Source organism: Nansenia antarctica (genome assembly GCF_963989245.1).
Source record: "Nansenia antarctica genome assembly, chromosome: 12".
Taxonomy (NCBI): domain Eukaryota; kingdom Metazoa; phylum Chordata; class Actinopteri; order Argentiniformes; family Microstomatidae; genus Nansenia; species Nansenia antarctica.
Window position 1 is genome coordinate 1471376 of NC_137682.1, and position 20000 is coordinate 1491375.

The 20000-nt window shown below is 44.4% G+C and overlaps 3 protein-coding genes across 3 annotated transcripts in view; 2 read left to right on the top strand and 1 right to left on the bottom strand.

Moving 5' to 3' along the window:
* Positions 1 to 2702: 2702 nt before the first annotated feature.
* Positions 2703 to 7958, bottom strand: mpdu1b (mannose-P-dolichol utilization defect 1b; the record flags this gene model as incomplete). Its single annotated transcript, XM_080542878.1, has 7 exons — positions 2703 to 4394; positions 4573 to 4683; positions 4938 to 5056; positions 5304 to 5389; positions 6541 to 6673; positions 7009 to 7074; positions 7856 to 7958. 7 exons carry the CDS (start codon positions 7956 to 7958, stop codon positions 4260 to 4262), a joined length of 753 nt encoding a protein of 250 aa, XP_080399004.1. The 3' UTR covers positions 2703 to 4259.
* A 3209-nt stretch (positions 7959 to 11167) lies between these two features.
* mblac1 (metallo-beta-lactamase domain containing 1) lies at positions 11168 to 12620 on the top strand. The gene is made up of 3 exons (XM_080542782.1): positions 11168 to 11359; positions 11850 to 12100; positions 12297 to 12620. Exons 1-3 carry the CDS (start codon positions 11170 to 11172, stop codon positions 12546 to 12548), a joined length of 693 nt encoding a protein of 230 aa, XP_080398908.1. The 5' UTR covers positions 11168 to 11169; the 3' UTR covers positions 12549 to 12620.
* Positions 12621 to 17902: 5282 nt separating this feature from the next.
* Positions 17903 to 20000, top strand: part of tm4sf21b (transmembrane 4 L six family member 21b) — a gene marked incomplete at both ends in the record, with an annotated part of 5285 nt that continues 3187 nt past the window's right edge. The window contains 3 exons of the mRNA XM_080543115.1: positions 17903 to 18097; positions 18703 to 18768; positions 19418 to 19551. Of these exons, the coding sequence (XP_080399241.1) occupies positions 17903 to 18097; positions 18703 to 18768; positions 19418 to 19551 (395 nt within the window). The remainder of the gene's footprint in view (positions 18098 to 18702; positions 18769 to 19417; positions 19552 to 20000) is intronic.

Sequence of the window (20000 nt, forward strand, 5' to 3'; positions counted from 1 at the left end):
AGGTAGGTTACAGGTATGAGTCACCCAGCCAGCCCACCTGACGGGCCAGCTGCGGCCTGTTGTGCGCCGCTCTGACAGATAGCAGACATTAGACAGGCCCATAATGGACCTAATAGAGGAAGTGTTTGCCAACCTCTGAGTGAGAGAGTGACAGGTAACTCTAATGAGCTAGAGAGAGGAGGCGCACCCTGGGGTTAGGTATGGGAGGGAGGGGGAGGGGAGGGAGGGGGAAGGGGAGGGGAGGGGGGGCAGGTGGAGAGGTGGGCAACAAGTCTTTCTGGGTATGTTGTTTTTGTGTATGTGTGTGTGTGTGTGTGTATATGTATAGGGGTAGAGGACTAGCAAGCCTTGTGTGTTTTGAGTGTTTGTATGTGTGTGTGTGTGTGTGTGTGTGTGTGTGTGTGTGTACATGTACGCATGTATGTGTGTAGGTATGTTCTGGAACTCCCTTGTGCTAAAATAATATCGTAGATGTTTGGGTGATTAGATGAACACTTTCATCTAGGTGATTAGGTAAACAAAGAAGGCATGTTTGCTACACCTAACTACACCTAGGACTGAGACTGAACCATTCAGTCAGATGAAAGAAAGGGAACAGGTCTTATCAGCAGGGTAGCAGGTATTCACTCATCAGACACCCCCGCGGAGGTGGGGTAGTGGCGTGTCCCACAGATGAGCAGATAGGGGTGATGGGAAATGCAGGCAGGGCCCGTGATCAGGTAGATAAGGACCGGGCCACACATTAAAGAGATTACGGTGCGATCTGAGATGCTCGAAAGGACCGCAGACAAATCTCACCGAGCGGCGGAACGAGACTAACCCTTTAAGTCCGGACCTCCCAAGAAGAATGTCACAGGTGACGTGGACTAACGAATCTAAGAATCGCACCATCTACACACAAGCACAAGATCAGGTCTGCGGGGCCTCTCTCTGTTTCTCTCTGTTTCTCTCTGTTTCTCTCTCTCTGTTTCTCTCTGTTTCTCTCTCCCTCTGTTTCTCTCTGTTTCTCTCTGTTTCTCTCTCTCTCTGTTTCTCTCTCTCTCTGTTTCTCTCTGTTTCTCTCTCCCTCCGTCTTGATTAAATGTTTTTTTTTTCCTCCTTCTTTCTCCAAACTCTGTTCATTACGGCCTCTCCCCCCCTACTGCTCCACCGCCTGGCTTTCCAGTCAAGATTACTCTCGCCATCCTCCATACACACTTTCAACTCACCCTCTCCTTCCCCTGTCATTTGGCTCCTCCACCTCCTCCTCTCCCTCCTCCTCCTCCTCCCCCCTCCTCCTCCTCCACCTCCCTCCTCCTCCTCCTCCTCCCCCTCCTCCTCCTCCTCCTCCTCCTCCTCCTCCCCCTCCTCCTCTTCCTCCTCCTCCTCCTCCTCCTCCTCCTCCTCCCCCTCCTCCTCTCTCCTCCTCCTCCTCCTCCTCCCCCTCCTCCTCCTCTTCCTCCCCCTCCTCCTCCTCCCCCTCCTCCTCCTCCTCCTCCTCCCCCTCCTCCCCTCCTCCTCCCCCTCCTCTTCCCCTCCTCCTCCTCCCCCTCCTCTTCCTCCTCCCCCTCCTCTTCCTCCTCCTCCCCCTCCTCTTCCTCCTCCTCCTCCCCCTCCTCTTCCTCCTCCTCCTCCCCTCCTCCTCCTCCCCCTCCTCTTCCTCCTCCTCCTCCACCTCCTCCTCCTCCTCTCCCTTCCTCTCTTTCATTACCTTTATAAAAGAAAGAAACACACAAATTGGTGAGGGAGTGATATAGAAGCAGAAAAAGAGTGATAAGACAATGAGATGATGAGTGAAAGTCATACTGAGCAGAAATAGAGAAAGATGTACAGAGAGAGAGGGGGGTTAGTAGTTTTTTTTAAAAACTGAATTTCTCTGAGGTTCTCGGTTGCCGTGGGTGTCAGTGAGGGGTTTGTTGGAAGGGGGGACGTTCAGTTGGGGGGGGGGGGGGGACTTTACTGTCAGGGACTGGAGAGAGGGAGGGCGAGAGGAAGAGGGACGAGAGGAGAGGGGGAAGGGTCTATTCAGTGAGAAAGGGATAAAGAGAAAAGAAAGGGGACGAAGAAAGGAGGCGATTGATAGACAGACAGAGTGAAAAATAATGTTATGGTAAAGAGGGCGAGAGAAAAAAGAGGAGAAAAAAAAGGATGACATCACAAAGATGGGAAAGCAGAGAATCACACTAATCATAAAATCACCCAATGAACACAAGAAACTGTCCCTGCTCAATAACCTACACAAGATTACATTAATTGACGAAACATCACCGCTAATTTAGACTCTATCTCTGTCATGAAATGGCCAAACTGGGCCGTAACTGAGACAGAAATAGCTTTACTGAGCTTTTGAGAGAAAGAGTGTGGATGTGGGATTACAGAGGCTGGCTGTGAGGCTCTGTCTCCATCTAGATGGCCTCCACGTGAACCACACTCCACCATCCTAGAACCACACTCAACCATTCTAGAACCACACTCCACCATCCTAGAACCACACTCCACCATTCTAGAACCACACTCCACCATTCTAGACTCGTTGGGCTGGTTAATCTGGACATACAGTATGTTAAACCTGATCCCGGACTACATAATACATACGTAAATACATAATCAAAGGAGATTTTATATTGGCATATGTTATATGTTATTAAATCCAGGATTAAGATTAATCTGCCCAGGAAACCAGCCTATAACCCCTATAAAAGAAATAACAAGAGATTCCCAACCAAAATGTATGATCCTTTATTTCATTTTCACATAAAAATAAATTAAAATGTGGGCTCTGTTCTCTGAAAAAATTAAAACCTTTTAGTCACTTTTGGAGCTAGTATTGATGTATAGGACTATTACTAAGGCCACATAGACCATTTTCGAGAAAAAAAGCAGTTTTATCACTTCAGTTGCCATTCAAGCCTACTCCTGGACTACAATGCATATTCATCTGAGAAAAATCTCCAATACACATGGTTTTTAACCCAGGACTCAATTTCAACTGGCCCTTGTTTCAAGTTCTGTTGTCAGAGCATCTTGGCCTGGCACATCACATGCAGTCCATCACAGTGTACACAACACTTCATCATAATCAGAGGTTGAATCTCAACAGGTAAAATAGACAGATAAATCAGACTTTCACATCATACTATAATGCCCCAAACTTCTGCTCCTAATTTTATGTGGATCAACAGTAATATGTATTATTTACTTCCTGTCTTGGACTCTTAAAGGACTTTTAAGTCCTTACAGTATGTTATTCATCATCAAACATTGACAGTGTTACAAGGACAAAGAAAAGAAAGAAACAAACAGAAAAACGACAAAGGAATGTAAAACCGATTCAATACAGTTCCTCGACCCTCCCCAGGGGGGTAATTCCATCAACGTCACTAAAGGACAATCCAGGCTTAGTTTGATAAATCCCACGAGATTTTGTGAGACATATCAAAATTAAGCATGGATTTTCCTTTAATGACGTTGATGGAATACCCCCCAGGTCACAACGCTTCAACAACTTGACCTACCTATCTAAACAAGATCAACATGTTTATCTTAAACAGGCAGAAGTTCACAGTATACCCCGCGACAGCTCCACCCTCTGATGCTAGTTGATTGACGAGTGTTCCAGATTTCATTATTGTTGTAGATTCTGTTGTAAGAATAATTAAATCAAGCTGGACCAACATAGCCATTACAGGGTGGAATATACTGTAGGTTGAAGGGAATGATAAAACAACATGTGGACAATTTGGAGTGTGCCAGCATTTCTATAGTGTCTCATAGGAGCTTTAAACACGACAGAACCAACCCCAACCATGCTGTGCTGGCTCGGATATGTCCTTTTCACATGTGGGATATACGTAACCAAGCCAGTACAGTACAGTACAGCACAGCTCAGCACAGCTGAAACATTGATGCAAAACTACAAACATGTCTGTGTAAGCCTGTCTGAGGCCCATGGTCCTGAAATGGGTAACGTAGTTGCTGCATCACTGAAGTCTGGCACAGAGAGAAGGGGTCCTTGGTCTGGGAGCATTGAGTCATTGAACTGTGATTTGGTCAAAACCTACTAGGCTATAGTGGGGCGAGTGCAGCGTGTCTGTGTTGTTATGTATGAGTGTGTACAAATAACGAACGAACGACACCCCTACCCCCTATATAGAGCACTGCTGATGACCAGGGCCACACACCCTAGTCAAAAGTAGGGCACCGTATTGGGGATATGGTATCATTTCAAGATCAAGATTTGCCTTATTATGTCACTATATCTCAATATCCACCTGCCCTGTCTATTGTTTCTTCTTCTGTTCCTTCTTCTTCGGGTCTGGGCTGCTGTCCCAGTAGTAGAGGACCTGGGCAGCGATGACTCCGTTACAGGAAGAGGAAATGACATAGGTCAGGGCCATTAGGGAGTCTCCGGTTTCCTGGATGAAGAAGAAGAAGAAGAAGAAGAAGATGAGAATTCATTAATAGGATCAGATTTGAAGGGTTCCAGTTCCAAAACATACAAAAAGATACAAATACGCACTCACACTCACACACACACACACACACACACAGACAGACAGACACACACACACACACACACACACACACACACACCTGTATTGAGGTGAATATGCGGGCGAGGGAGCCGGCGAACAGCAGGAAGATGGAGACGGCAGACAGCTGTCCTGTGTGTCCGTTACGGAAGTTCGTGACGGCCTGGATCAGCTGAAACCACAGGTTCATACAACCATAACTAACACTGTTATATCAATATGTGTACATGCTAACCAATTTTTTATATAAATAAATATATCCATATAAATGAAGATTTCAATGCTAATATAACATCCTGGTGAAGGAACCATGCTTGCTACAATGTTGCAATACCTTGACCCCTACATACCTTGACCCCACATACCCTGACCCCACATACCTTGACCCCTACATACCTTGACCCCACATACCCTGACCCCACATACCTTGCTAATGATGACAGCTGGCATGTTGGAGGCCTGCATGTAGGTGACAACAGCAGGTGGGGTGACAGGAGAGAGCACAGCCGACACCAGGCCGAAGTAGATGACCAGGAACAGAACACCTGGGGAGCAGGTGCGCACGCACGCACACGCACGGTTTGGCTCCATTCATATTCATATAAGTCAACAAAGTGAATTGAAATTCAACTCATACATTGGAAATTACCCACTGTTTTCTATGATGACTTTTCATTAAATATGAAATCACTCATAACTCTAGCGGGAGCAGTATTCTGGTTTAAAAGACACGTGAGTTTGTGTTAAGGCTGTTTAAGAGGTGAAGATGAACATCTGAGCTCCGGGACTCACCTCTGAGAGTGGTGCCTCCGTAGTGCTGGATTAAGAACCCGATGGCTACAGTCTGCAACATGAGGAAGAGAGCTTCTCCCCAGGCGCTGAGGAAGGACAGAGAGACAGACACACACACACTTTAGAGACACACACACACCTCCTGAGACATCTTCTGCCCCTCAGCACTGCGTCTCCTAAAGACACCCGCTTTCCCCTCTACTGTGCCCCTAAAAACTTCTATTGCCCCCCTTGTACTGTTTCTCTGTTTCTCCAGTGTAAAAAAAATATTATAATACATAAAAAAAAAAAAAACTAGGTTTAGAAGAAGGTGTTAGGACCAGCCCTTCTTGTTTTTAGTATTTTTTTCCTAGCACCAGGGGAGCCCCCCCTCCCAAATTTCGTTGTATGGTACCTGTACTATATTAATGACAATAAAGACCATTCATTCATTCATTCATTCATTCATAGGAGAAGGTTTTTCCTTCTATCAATGGCCCCGGGCCTGAGCTGGATTACTCTTCCTGCTACGACTGGTGGATTGATGATTCACTTGCTTAGTATTCAAATGTATTGATTGTAAGTTGCTTTGGAATAAGGCGTCTGCTAAATGCCAAACATGTAAAAATTTAAAATGTAAACTTTAGCTTCAGTGGCTACTGTCTGTCTGCAACTTGAGAAAGCCTCTCCTCGGGCACGGAGGGAGAAAAGGAACATGCTTCTATCCTGATCCATACCTCTGTGTCCTCTATTAACTGTCACTCTCTTAACCTAAATGCTGTGTGTGTGTGTGTGTGTGTGTGTGTGTGTGTGTGTGTGTGTGTTCCTGAAGGGAAAGCTGTAGGCTATGGTGCCTTTTATCCTGGTGTGTGTGTCCGTGTTCAGGTTTAAACCGAGCAGAATGGACACTACAGACCGTTATACTAAGAGGACATCCTTGTGGTACCAGGGCTATATCTGGGCGTAGAGGTCAAAGGCAAGAATACCTCATTACAGGAGCATGATTCCAAATAACCTACCTGTGTGTGTGTGTGTGTGTGTGTGTGTCTGCATAGTTGCCGTCCGTGTATGTGTGTGTGTGTGTGTGTGTGTGTGTCTGCATAGTTGCCGTCCGTGTGTGTGTGTGTGTGTGTGTGTCTGCATAGTTGCCGTCCGTGTCCGTGTCCGTGTATGTGTGTGTGCGTGTGTGTGTGTGTGTGCGTGTGTGTGTGTGTGTGTGTGTGTGTGTGTGTGTGTGTGTGTGTGTGTGTGTGTGTACCTGAAGGGGAAGCTGTTGGAGATGCTGTAGGCCATGGTGCTGGTGATAGCCAGCAGCTCCAGCAGGACGGCGTTGAAGCTCAGCCCCTCTGCACTCCTAGCCCCCATCAGCTTCAGGATCTGGGGCAGCTTCACTGAGGGACACAGAGAGGAGGGGACGGAGAGATGGGCTCTGTAAAGTCATGTGTGACACAGGGAGTGTTAACAAGGGAAGACTATCATGATATCACTCTCTTAGGAAAGGTAGAGAGAGAGAGAAAGAGAGAGAGAGAGAGAGAGAGAGAGGGAATGAAGAGAGAGAGAGAGAGAGAGAGAGAGAGAGAGAGAGAGAGAGAGAGAGAGAGAGAGAGAGAGAGAGAGAGAGAGAGAGAGAGAGAAGGGCAAGAGATACAGACCAGTGAGAAAATGGGAGGGAGTAAGACAGGCAAAGAGAGGGGGTGGGGGGGGGGGGGGGTGAGAGAACTCTTACCCAAGACAGACCCCAGGATGATCGCCATCCCCAGACCTTTGCTCAGGACAATCTTCAGACATGGTACTGCAGGAGACAAAAACAACCAATCATTGAACCAATCAATCAATCAACCAATCATCATCATCGATGTCATTCTATTCCATTACTAGGAATGCAGGAGATTGCAGGAAAAGCTCTATACAAATAAAAAGTTATTATTATTATTATTATTATAAAGTGTATCAGGCATCCCTAATTCTAACATTGGAGAGCTGCGGGGAATTGAGGACACATCAACATCCAATCAGACAGCGCCCTGTGTATAGCCCCGCCCCCAAGCGCTGTCACAACAAATCCTTTCTCATTTGTCACTTAAAGTGATTCAGTCCTGTCTGGATACAAAGTAGCAAACAGCAAAATTCATGTTTAAGCTGATTGTATCTGAGTGATCAATGTGACCACCAGCCATGCGTGTGTAAGGCAGTGAGAACAGCTCGTATATATGTTTCTATGGCATCTGTCCAGAAGACGCTTAATAACCTGGATTGCTGCTTCCCAGATAAGATTCATTGCTCAGATGTTGATCAGATAAATAAGTCACTAGGTTAAGGTTGGGAGAAAACTCTCAAACATCTCTATACAGTTAAACACTTATTAGACAAGGTCGTTGCAAGTAAGTAAGTGACACATAGACTGGGAGAAAGAGAAAGAGAGCAAAGAAGTCATGTTATTGTTGGAATCCTTGGAAGCTGCTACCTATAGTCTCTTAGTCTGGTTAGTTACCCCCAAGCTCTTCTTTTAAACATCGCTAAAGTTTGATCTTTTCATGTCATTAAAGGTTAAAGGTTAGGGTTAGTGTTCTCACCATCCAGGAAGTTTAAGTTGATGAAGAATTCGTCGTAACAAGATTCTGGCATGAAGTATGTCAATAAGAGCCCCTTCAGAGGGTCCATCAGGGAGGTCGCCATGGTGGATCTGTGACGCGCGTCTCTGTGTGTTACACAGTAACTGCTCCTCCGCTTAGAGTGGAAACCCTCGCCAATAACAAACGGTTCCGGATCTTATTATGGGGATCCTTTCGCATGTGATATGTTTGTCTGTCTCTATGGGTGCATTCTGGAATAATAAGATACTTTATAGAGACACACACACTACAAATCAGCAGTTTGAATTACATAGTTTTTTCTTTTATTGTGTTCAAATTCAAATTCCACATTAGGTGCGGTGATATAATAACATAATATGGTTTCATTCAATCTATCTGGTTCTATGATTTAATCCATGATGATTTTAAACCTTTAAAAAAAACTTCAGAAAACAAACAGGAATAATGCTGAAAACACAGTCTGTCAATCTATAATGTGTAGTTCAGTGCTCTCCTCTGTTCTCCACTCATGTCCTATCATGTCCCCTTACATATTCTCCTCCAATGCTTTTTGAGGACAAAGTGAGTGGAGGTTTAATGCAGAGCGTTGTATACAACTTCACTTGAAAACAGATGATGATAATAATAATAATAATAATAACAATAATAATAATAACTTTATTTGTATAGTGCTTTTCCTGCAAACGTTGCAGCTCAAAGTGCTTTAATCATTATATAATCTTAATTTAATTATTTTGTAATTTAAATGCAATATTAAAAGGATGGGTTTTTATAATCTTAATTTAATTATTTAGTCATTTAAAGGAAATATTAAAAAGATGGGTTTTTAGTCTTGACTTGAACATAATGTGCTGAGGTTGCATCCCTAATGTAAACTGGCAGTGCATTCCACAATCTGGAGCATAGAATGAGAATATAGCCTCACCAAATCTCTTCTTTTGTACATGTGGTACACAGAGAAAACCGACAAGGGCCACCTTTTCTCCACGGTATCCCCCTCCAGACACAAACACAGGAGCCAGGCTCTCCTGAGCTTATCAGAGAACGTATAACTGTGAGCTTGCTTCTCCACGTGGTAGCAGGACACCTGGCCCTCCTCCTAATCCAGGCAGACTCCCACCAGGTGAGGCATGGGGGTCCTCGGACGCTTGGTCTGGGGGTTCACTGCATGCCCAGAGGGTATGGTACTACCCTCTCCACAGGGTCCAGTAGCCCTCCCCTGGGGTCATGGGGAACTTCAACTGGCCCGTCTTTGGGGCAGATGTGGTGGTTACTGGTTACCCTCAGTCTCCAGCTGCCTTTGGTAGACTCTACCCACCTCCCAGTAGTGCCCCCTGGTGGTGATGACATGGTCCCCCAGAACACAGGGCCAACCGTCAAAGTGGTGGAGAAGGTTTGTTATATTATATTATAATAATATGGTGGACTGCTTGTATTAATTTGTCCTTTTTTTATTTTGGGGTTTTATTGAGACAGTTTTGATAACAAAACATATCTTACAAAACAAACGAGGAGGAGAGGAAGCTATGTGCTGTAGAAGTATTGGGCAAGTACAGTTTGGGGTTGGAACCGTGGTCGTAACTGACCTGTCTGACACTGAGCAAGGGCTTGTTCAGGGTGCAGAGTGGTAGGCCACCATGTCTGATCCCTAACCTGTCACAGAGCCACAGAAAGTATTTGTGTCTATGGAAAACCGTCTCAGTGCTGTCCATGGGGGAGAATGGTGGAGGCAGACATTGGGAGTCTCCCCTGATGTAACTAAGCATTGCCTGGTGTGTGATGTGTTCCTGCAGTGGCTGTCTGCGCCACACCCTCTTGTATCTGGGTCTCTGGAGAGTCCTCGTCCCAATGTCCACGCCAACACACACTCGTATACAGCAACACGCTTGATTGCGTGATCATTACATAAGATAAGAGATAAGATTCAACTTTATTGTTATTGAACAGAGCAGAACACAGTACTGAGACAACAAAATGATCTGAATTACAAACAGAACAACGTTGTAGACTGGACTAACCCTTGTGAATAGAACAGTATTATATTCAGAGTTCTAAGATTTCCAGTGAGTGCTCCAGCTGTAGAGAGGAAGGGTTGACCTCACCTGTCTGTTCGTCAGGCTGGGATTGGTCCTGAGCTCAGAACCACTAGGCTTCTGAATGGGGCTGCATGAAGAAGAAGAGGAGGAGGTAGAGAAGGAACGAGAGACACAGAGGATGGGGTGATGCAGATGAGAACAAATGAAAAGAGTAGGGAGAGAGCATAGCAATAACGGTATACACAGACAGGATGTTTGTTTGCCAGTAACAGGATTACATGATGAGTTTACACTTATTATTGTTATACAGGCAACAACAATTACCCCTTTGTTTCATGGCAACTTAACATTATTACAACAATACTACATGAACAAATGTTACTTCATTTCATCACAAGGACATCACAATGTGATCAGTATTTGATTAGAATAATAACAAACACAATTCAAATACATTAGATTGACTTGGCAAGTTTTGATTGAGAAGGACTTAACCTTTAACCCTAACCCTATTCGCAGCCCTGTGGAGTACAAGTCTACAGTGCATCAAATGTATTTTCCATAGCATAGAGAAATCTTTTTAGAAGGCAATAATACACTGATAGAGAACTACGATAACAGTCGGTTAAACTTTAATACTTTAATCTGAATGAATGAATGAATGAATGAATGAATGAATGAATGAATGAATGAATGAATGAATGAATGAATGAATGCATGGTCTTTATTGTCATTAATACAGTACAGGTACCATACTAATCTACCATTCATAATAATAATCAATCTAGTATGGCACTGACTACAAGGCAAGAAGTGTCTGGTCAGCTTTCTTATAGGAAATATCTGACAAAACGGCCATTGTAGGAGTTAACTATCTCCAGCAGATGGCAGTAACGCGACACCAAGGACGCCCGTTGCAGTTAAAACCCCAAAAAGAAGAAGAAGAAGATTGTCCCTCTTGCCGTATCGTAGACACGTGTACTATCAGTGAACATGTGAGTTAATGTAGATATCCCAGGGCGGCAATGTAATAATAGAAATACTGCAAATGCTGCTTATTCATTTCCTCCATTACATGGCTAAGCAAGTGTAACCCATGGTTAAAACTACAATACCCAGGAGCAACTGGTTACCTAATTCCACAGCACGCCTATAAACATCCGGGTCGCGAGTTGTCACTTCCTCTCTACCTGTGAGCTGGCTGGTGTGTTTGGCGTGGTGACCACGGCGGTGTTTATAGCAGGATTCGAAGCAAAGATGGAAACGATTGTAAAGGCTGGTTCTGGTTCTGGCGACAGTATAATTGAGGTCAAGAGAACCGAGCTGTCAGCCACAGAGCTGGACATCCCGGGTCAGCCCTACCGCATCTCGGTGCTCCAAGTCGGTTACTGTCTGTCCCAGCCGGACGGGTCTGTCCGGGCCGACGGGACCATCTCTCTGCTCACAGGTCTGTTGATAAAGTCTATAAGAAGTCTATCGATAAAGTCTATAAGAAGTCTATTGATAAAGTCTATAAGAAGTCTATTGATAAAGTCTATAAGAAGTCTATTGATAAAGTCTATAAGAAGTCTATCGATAAAGTCTATAAGAAGTCTATTGATAAAGTCTATAAGAAGTCTATTGATAAAGTCTATAAGAAGTCTATTGATAAAGTCTATAAGAAGTCTATTGATAAAGTCTATAAGAAGTCTATTGATAAAGTCTATAAGAAGTCTATTGATAAAGTCTATAAGAAGTCTATTGATAAAGTCTATAGTAGTCTGTAAATCTTTACCTTTTCTTTTGACTGTTTTCCCCTGCTTTTATATTCATTCTATGCTTGTATATGTTTTTATATTCACTTTATGTTCTTATTCCTGTTGTAAAGCACTTTGAGCTGCATTTCTTGTATGAAAGGTGCTCTATAAATACAGCTTTACTTACTTACTTACTTACAGGACCGAGGACCATCCTGGTGGACACCGGAGGACCGTGGGACCGGGACTTCCTCCTGACCCGGCTGAAGGAGAAGGGTCTGGACCCGGGCGACGTCACCTTGGTGGTGGGCACTCACGGGCACTCCGACCACGTGGGGAACCTGGGTCTGTTTCCTGGGGCGACTGTTGTTGTGGGGTGCGACATCAGCCAGGGGGACCGGTACCTACCCAACCAGCTGGCTGAGGGGACGCCTTATCCCATTGATGAACATGTAAGTTATTCTTCAATGCATGTGTGTTCTAATCTCATATATTCAGTATTACTATTGATTGACCATACTATCACTGTCTGTCACGCTAGGTGAATAAATAGGCCTAGTTTGGCCAGTAATTTGCTGTGTGTCTTCTATGTATTTTACAGTCTGCTGTAAATTCAACCTCGTTGCAACGCTTCTGTTTGTCCTCTAGGTGTCGCTAGTACCCACACCGGGCCACACGGGGCGAGATGTGAGTCTGCTTGTGAAGGGAACGTCTTTAGGCACAGTGCTCGTGGCTGGGGACCTGTTTGAGCGTTGCGCGGATGACGACAGCTGGCGGGAGCTGAGTGAGAACCCCGCAGTGCAAGAGACACACCGCCAGGAGGCGCTACGCACCGCTGACGTCATCATCCCGGGACACGGGCCCCCGTTCAGGGTCCACAGACAGCAGCACAGGGACTGAAACTGTGTCAACACACTATTCACACAAATATTGAAGTTTCCTTCAAAAGCCTCAATCCCAGCATCAATTTTCAAAAGTTGATGATGCATCCAAAACCTCTTGAACGGGCATGTCTATTGCCTTACAATCAGATAACAACTCAAGAGACTTGTCTATTGGAGAATCATGGTTGCTGTTTAGCAATTCTTCCTCACTTGCATCTTTTGAAGTGGGTTCTTCATTGTCAATACTTGGATCAATGAAGTTGTTACTGAGATTTTGGACATGATCCTCATCACCCGACCCAGATTGAGTAAGATCCACCAATGCAGGAGAGTTGTTGAAATTGGACTCATGGCTAGGAACGGAGGGACTGAGCTTTCTATCCTGTCAGTTGACGTCACTGTGTTGTGCTGAGCTGGTTTTCGCAACCAGGCTGGCTCTGTGTTTGATGCAATGCTGTCAGCTAGCTGCATATGCAACTCTGACTCAGCCTTCATCTGTCAACAGCCTGGGCGTCAGTGGCTGGATTCCAACTGGGATCAAAAATAACAACTCTGTTTGCCGCTGTTAATGTGATGCCAACTCCTCCCACTTGAGTGGTCAGGAGAAACACAGAGTAGTGCTTGCTGGTCTGGAAAAGTGAGCACTTCTGATGTCAATTGCCTTCAAAAAGAAACTCAGCTTGTAATTTCCCTTCAGTGTAACATTGCTTTCCCATATTCACTTAGGTTTCATACCTCTTCCCCTCCGTCACAGATGGGGAATCACTGTTGAGGGGTTCAGCTTTTTTTTTTTATGTGATGCAGGCAGCCTAGAGAGGCTGGGCAGCAATCGGTAGGTTCAATCCCCAACCCCCAGGAGGGAGCCGGATGTGAGCTGGTGACTGGAGAGGTTGCTGGCATCATATGTAAGGGGCCTACCACTGCCGTTGTGCCCTTGAGCAAGGCACTTAACCCCTAACTGCTCCAGGGGTGCTGAAGATGGCTGACCCTGTGCCCAGGGCACCCCAGGGCACAGAGCTCTGTCCTCCCTGGAGGAGACGTGTGCAAGAACTACATTTTGTTGTCTCAGTACTGTGTTCTGCTCTGTTCAATGACAATAAAGTTGAGTCTTATCTCTTATCTTATGTAATGATCACGCAATGAAGCGTGTTGCTGTATACAAGTGTGTGTTGGCGTGGACATTGGGACGAGGACTCTCCAGAGACCCAGATACAAGAGGGTGTGGCGCAGACAGCCACTGCAGGAACACATCACACACCAGGCAATGCTTAGTTACATCAGGGGAGACTCCCAATGTCTGCCTCCACCATTCTCCCCCATGGACAGCACTGTGACGGTCTTCCATAGACACTCAGGGTATCCACGGTGTCTTGAAAAGTATGAAAAGTTGATAAATCAATTTTGGGAAAATCAAGACCCTTAATAAGTATTAAAAAGTCTTATCACGATTTTATGAGGTCTTGAATTTTGTTGGTATTTTTCTGAATTAGACTGTTCAAAGAGTTTGAGTCCTAAAAACTTTTAGTAAAAGTTTGTGAATTCATTAGTTTTATTAAAAAACAAAGATGAACCGGAAATTGTGTTGTATGATAGTGGTCTAGTCTATTGCAAACTAAAACTGTTAAGTTAAAGGTGTCACTGATGTAAACGGTTACAGCTCGAAGTGGCGGTGAGGTCTGGAAAAATATTGACAAGGTCTTTAAAAAGTCTTAGAAAGGTATTGAAATTAACCTCCAGATTCCTGTATACACCCTGACACTGTCTGACTGTCTGTAAGGTGGTATGGTGACAGGAGAGGTTGATCTGTTAGTTGATCTCCAGTCAGGTATGTTAACATGCATTGACATGTACATATTGTAGGCTTAAGTATTGGAAATTGTGATGTATGATTACTTATTATTCTTTTGTAATGGTGAGAAATGAGCCATCTCTCAGGCATATACTCTCTGAGGGGAACTGACATGTAACCTCAGGGATGACCAGGTGAAACAGGGAGACTAGGCCTAAAAAGTATTGTCATTTCTGAACGGTTAAACCAAGATATAGGCTAGCACTAATCCCATCAGATCAAAGCGGAGAGTTTCTCATTTAACTCTCTGTTAGCTAAAGCTTTTGGAGTGTAGAGCCAAAGAAGACAAAATGCTTCACTGTCATGTGTCATGTACATGTTGTTGTGCCGTGACTTGTGCTGGGCGCTGTGTGTCTGGAGGGGGTGCCATGGCAGGCCAGTGGAGGAGGGATGGCATCCCCCCCCTGGAATAAAAGCAGTCAAAATCATCCCTCTTCTAAAACTGCCATCCCCCCCTTTCCATCCCTTATGTCATTTTATCAATGAACGTGGTATTACTGCTATTTCAATATTTAGTTTTGTGCATATTGAGTAAAATACTGTGTGCAAGGGGGGGGGCACGCACACATGCCATGACATTTTTACCACCAAGTCACTGACACTGAAGTCACTGACACTGACGCTGTGAGGATGCTAAAACTGTCCCCATATGATAATATCCACCATCCCCCCCTGATTTTTTTTTACAACTTGAGTACTGGCCACTAGGCACTGGAAGTGGGAAGACAGAAAGGGAGAGAGATTTATCACATTTATCAGAATAAATCAATTAATGACTTATGATAAAAATCAAATCTTATCAAGTTATTCATATTATAGGACTGAATTACATTGATATAGCTTGTTCATCTTTGGGGAGGGGCATTCTCAAAGTTGGCCAAAAAATATATCCATTCAGATTTCGACATGCGCCAAAATGCGCACTAAACTTCCTCCGGAAGGATTCTTCCGGAACCTCTACGCAACTTAGTGCGCGGTGTGTACAGAGGTGTGAGTGTGCGTGTGCGTGTGAGTGTGTGTGTGTGTGTGTGTGTGTGTGTGTGTGTGTGTGTGTGTGCGTGTGAATGCCATGACAGCGGTGGTACCAGGCACAGGCTGATACATACAGTGATTATATAACCAGACTATAAAAAAAGAGTGTTCCCAGCTATAAAATGTCCAAAATGCTTTTATGATGTGCTGTTTGTGTTAATTGTGTTAAAGAGGAAATATTCTGTTCACTTCTCTAAATAACTGATGACGTTATTGATGACGGAACAGATATGAGGTAAGTAAAGTAGTACGTAAGCATGACCCCTTTCTCACCTCACTGACCCCATGGCTCATGGCTGCAGCCACTCACACTGATGTTGTGTATTTCTAACTATGCAGACGGTTGCCACGGTCACAACTATATTAGCACCAGCAGTTAGTGGGGTGGGTGACAGTTGAGTTTGTATCCCTCAAAAAAAAAAAAAAACTGTTAAGTGTGTTGAGACCTGTGAAATGTTTATTTTAACCCTAACCCTAACCCAACCAAGGAGTTATTTGATTCATTCTTGAAACAAGCCTCTCTTAGCAACAAGATTGTTTTTTCTCTCACTAAGATAATGAATAAGAATATAATTCATAGTTAATATTCATATTTCTATTGTTCTCTAGTCATAGGAGAGAGGTCAATGTCCCTGCTGAGACTCTGGGATTCTCTAGGAGAGGGTGTGGAAAGGAAAGGGAGTCCCGAAAGATAAAACTTTACAACCGCTAACAATCTGATTACAGGACGTACAGGGTTTGGCCCAACTGTGTGACGTCTTGGAGCCCTATTCAATCAAACTCTGTACCGGGCTTTCCTGGATATATGACTGATTGATTGATTGATTGAAAACTTTATTAGAAGATTTGCAGAAGTAGGTACATGAAAGTACATATTACATACAAGGTCAACTAACAGGATAAAAACCCAAGAAAGCCACTGGCTTATTTCAATTGGGGTCCTTGATTGGGGTCCTTGACAGCAGGTTTATGTGCCCGCACACAGAGGATGTTGGATTTATTTTGACAGTGAGCTTTGAAATGCATAATAATAAATGGCTAAAGGGATCGAAGGAGAAAACATTGTATGAACATACATATACTGTATTTAATTTCAATAATACGACTTCACCACCAGATTAGAGTGTCTATTCAAACGTAATGGAAAAACGTTTTATTTATGGCTCGGTTTATGACCGAAACCCTAGTCTGTCATAGGATACCTAGGGCTTGTCCGTTTTTCCTCTTGGTTTATGGTACTATTCATGTGTATTTTTATCTGATATCGTTGCACAATATCAGTGAATTATGGTCCTCTACCTGGAGGGGGGAAAGTCCAGGGAGTCCAACTCCAATCAAGGACACACACACACACACACGCACGCACACACAGCTTTCCATTTTTATCATTTATCATATGCTTTTATCAAGAGCGACTTACAATAAGTATTTTGCCTAAAGTAAGTGAAACAGCTATACACAGTCATCTCACGACTTTCACACACACGCCCACACAGGTGTGTAGTAGACACACGCGCACACACACACACACACACACACACACACACACACACACATCCACGCACACACGTTGGCTCACCAGAGATGACTTGTTATCAGTAGCTATGGTGATGTTGGTGTATTTGAAGTAACAACAGATGTACTGTACTTAACTACCCGACCCTAAAGAAGCTCTATCTCCATTGGTTAAATATGAAATGGTCTTCTGGAGGTGAAGTGAACAGACTAGACTGAGCATCACTATATCTCAGTTAACAAGATATTATTACTAGGGGTCCTGACCCCCTCAGCTAACCAGGTCAACTCTTGGACCTTGCTATCGGCTCCGATTAACTGTAGTCATAGGATATAGCTAGGGTCCAGAGGATATAGCTAGGGTCCAGAGTTGTCTTGGTCTAGGTTTTAATATGGTCTGGGGGAACTCAAATGTCCTAATTTTATCAAACGGAGATCTTATCTCTATCTCTTATCTGTAATCTCTATCTCTATCAATTCAGTTTCAACATCAGTTTTTCAAGTTTCAAGATGAACGAGGACTGGCCAAGGCAGCTAAATGACTCAACGCTAGTTAAAGGTCCAATGGATTTATTAGGGTGTGGGATGAGTAGACGGGGTGTCTGTTTGTGTGTGTGTGTGTGTGTGTGTGTGTGTGTGTGTGTGCGTGTGTGTGATAGTCTTATCACCTAACTCCTCCCCTCCATGCCCTCCACCCTAGAAACAGCAACAGGATATTTAAGCAGACTCCCATCCCCTCTGGAGATACATTCATATCATCATCAAGACCAGCAGTGACAGACAGGAGAGTCCATTTTGTTACATTGTGTTTACATTGGCTGAGTTTTCCCAGTGGAGGAGTGAAGACCGAAGACTCTCCTTTTAGAGTGAAACCAACAGAGACGACTCGACATCATCCCAGAAGATATTCGAAACAACATTTTGACACTTTTTTTGTCGCTCGACGTCGTTGAACAACCCACTCATCCACAAACATGTGTACGGGATCGTGTTCCAAGGTCATAGCCGTCGGGCTGTACATACTCGCGGCGATCTCGATCATCTGTAACACCATCCTGTTCTTCCCTGGCTGGTCGACCGAGTACGCCCAGGAGGAGAGGGATGGGAAAGGTCCCCGGATCACAGAGGAGGTCAAGTACATGGGAGGGATCATCGGTGGAGGCCTTGTGGTGAGTTCTGTTCGGTTCACACACACTCTATTGGAAGCTGTTTTAATTGAGTGTTTTTCATCATAGACAGTTCTGTAGGCATCCTTGCTGTGTGTAGCAAGCAATTCCATAAAATAAGAATATCATTATTTGGAGATTCAGCAACCGTTCCTCTCCCAGAAATGGGGAAAGGGAGAGAGGGCTGGAAGGAGGGGAATTATTGTTAAACTCAATAACATATATATATATAATAATAGAAAATAATAAAATAAATAAATGTAAAATAAAAAGTAGGAAAGCAATTCAACAGCATTACAATTGTATATTGGAAAAATGTTTGTGATAATGTTCTTTTGTGTCTTAAGGTTAATCAATCAATATGAAATATGCTGTCTCTAAATCTACTGAAGGATATATTACCAACACAGTGATTAAGTGCTTAACAGTTTCTCTCTCTCTCTCTCTCTCTCTCTCTCTCTCTCTCTCTCTCTCCCTCTCTCTCTCTCTCTCTCTCTCTCTCCCTCTCTCTCTCTCTCTCTCTCTCCCTCTCTCTCTCTCTCTCTCTCTCTCTCTCTCTCTCTCTCTCTCTCTCTCTCCCTCTCTCTCTCTCCCTCTCCCTCCTCTAGATCCTCGTCCCTGCCATCCATATCCACCTGACCAGTAGTAAGGGTTGCTGTGCCAACCGCTGTGGTGTAAGTCGTCATTTCATGTTCAAACATCTTCGCTCTTCGTTCGTGTATAAACAGAAGCACAGACATCATACATACATACATGACATCGTTAGGAAGAGTACGCACTAGGGGAGACTGGTGGAGGGCTCATTGTAATACATGGAACAGAATAAGGAATTGTATCAAACACACATACATTACAATGATCCCCATTCCATATTCCTTTCCATGTATTACAATGGTGACATTCTCTGATTTCTAACTCCACCAGCCTCCCCTGGTACACACTAGCACGCAACATGGAGGTGGTGGGTTTGGCTTGGGCCCTGACAAATGGAGGATAAATACATTGACTTTACTGACCCCTACTGGTGAAACGGGTGCAACGCATGGACAAATTATTCTGGCCAGAGAAGTCTGTCTCTGGTACTGGCTATCAAGTTCAATGCTAGGGGTTTTCTCTTGTCGCCTTGCCAATGAATCTAGTCGGCTCGACCATAAACAGGCAAGCAATAAGGCTCTCAGGATCCTCCATCCATCCTGTCCACCTACCCCTCGACCATCAGAAACAGCCTAGCACTGAGATACTTGTGTGTCGACTGTTGCCCTAACCTCTCCCTGTGTGTGTGTGTGTGTGTGTGTGTGTGTGTGTGTGTGTGTGTGTGTCCAGATGTTTCTGTCTATTGGTTTCGCCGCTGCCGGTGTCGCTGGATCCCTCTTCAGTCTGGCCGTGGCCGCCGTGGGGCTGAGCAACGGCCCTACCTGCCTCACCAAGAACGGCTGGGAGGCACCTTTCGCCAACAGGTAAGAGAAGAACACCTGAACACATTCTGATGAGCGTTGGCATCTGAACACACAGAGGAACAGCTGTGGTGATTGTAACACTGGACACTGTTATCCAATGTTTTTATTCTGAAGGCTATTATAGGTCTCCCTTGGAAAATAGGCTTGTTTTTTTTCCCCTTGTTTTTTGTTATCTCAATGGGATCATTGGGGTCTACATGTGTATGTATAGTGAGTCAGCCTTAGAGCATCCATCTACCTAACCTTTCTCCAGGGTCTAATGGATATCCTTCATGCACATCTACTGCAATGCCTCCCTAAAACAACCTGGACGATCCTCCAATTGGATTTAAAGATTTAACAAGATCAATCAGTTTGTTATTGTATTCCACACCAACACCCTAGCACACCACATAGAATGTAGAGAGATTAGACCTCACCTCAGTTGTATTCCATTAAGGAACCTCTCA

Coding starts and splice junctions, on each gene's coding strand:
- mblac1 (XM_080542782.1), top strand. CDS start 11,170: ATGGAAACGATTGTAAAGGCTGGTTCTGGTTCTGGCGACAGTATAATT. Junction 11,360..11,849: donor GACCATCTCTCTGCTCACAG/GTCTGTTGATAA, acceptor ACTTACTTACAG/GACCGAGGACCATCCTGGTG. Junction 12,101..12,296: donor CTTATCCCATTGATGAACAT/GTAAGTTATTCT, acceptor TTTGTCCTCTAG/GTGTCGCTAGTACCCACACC.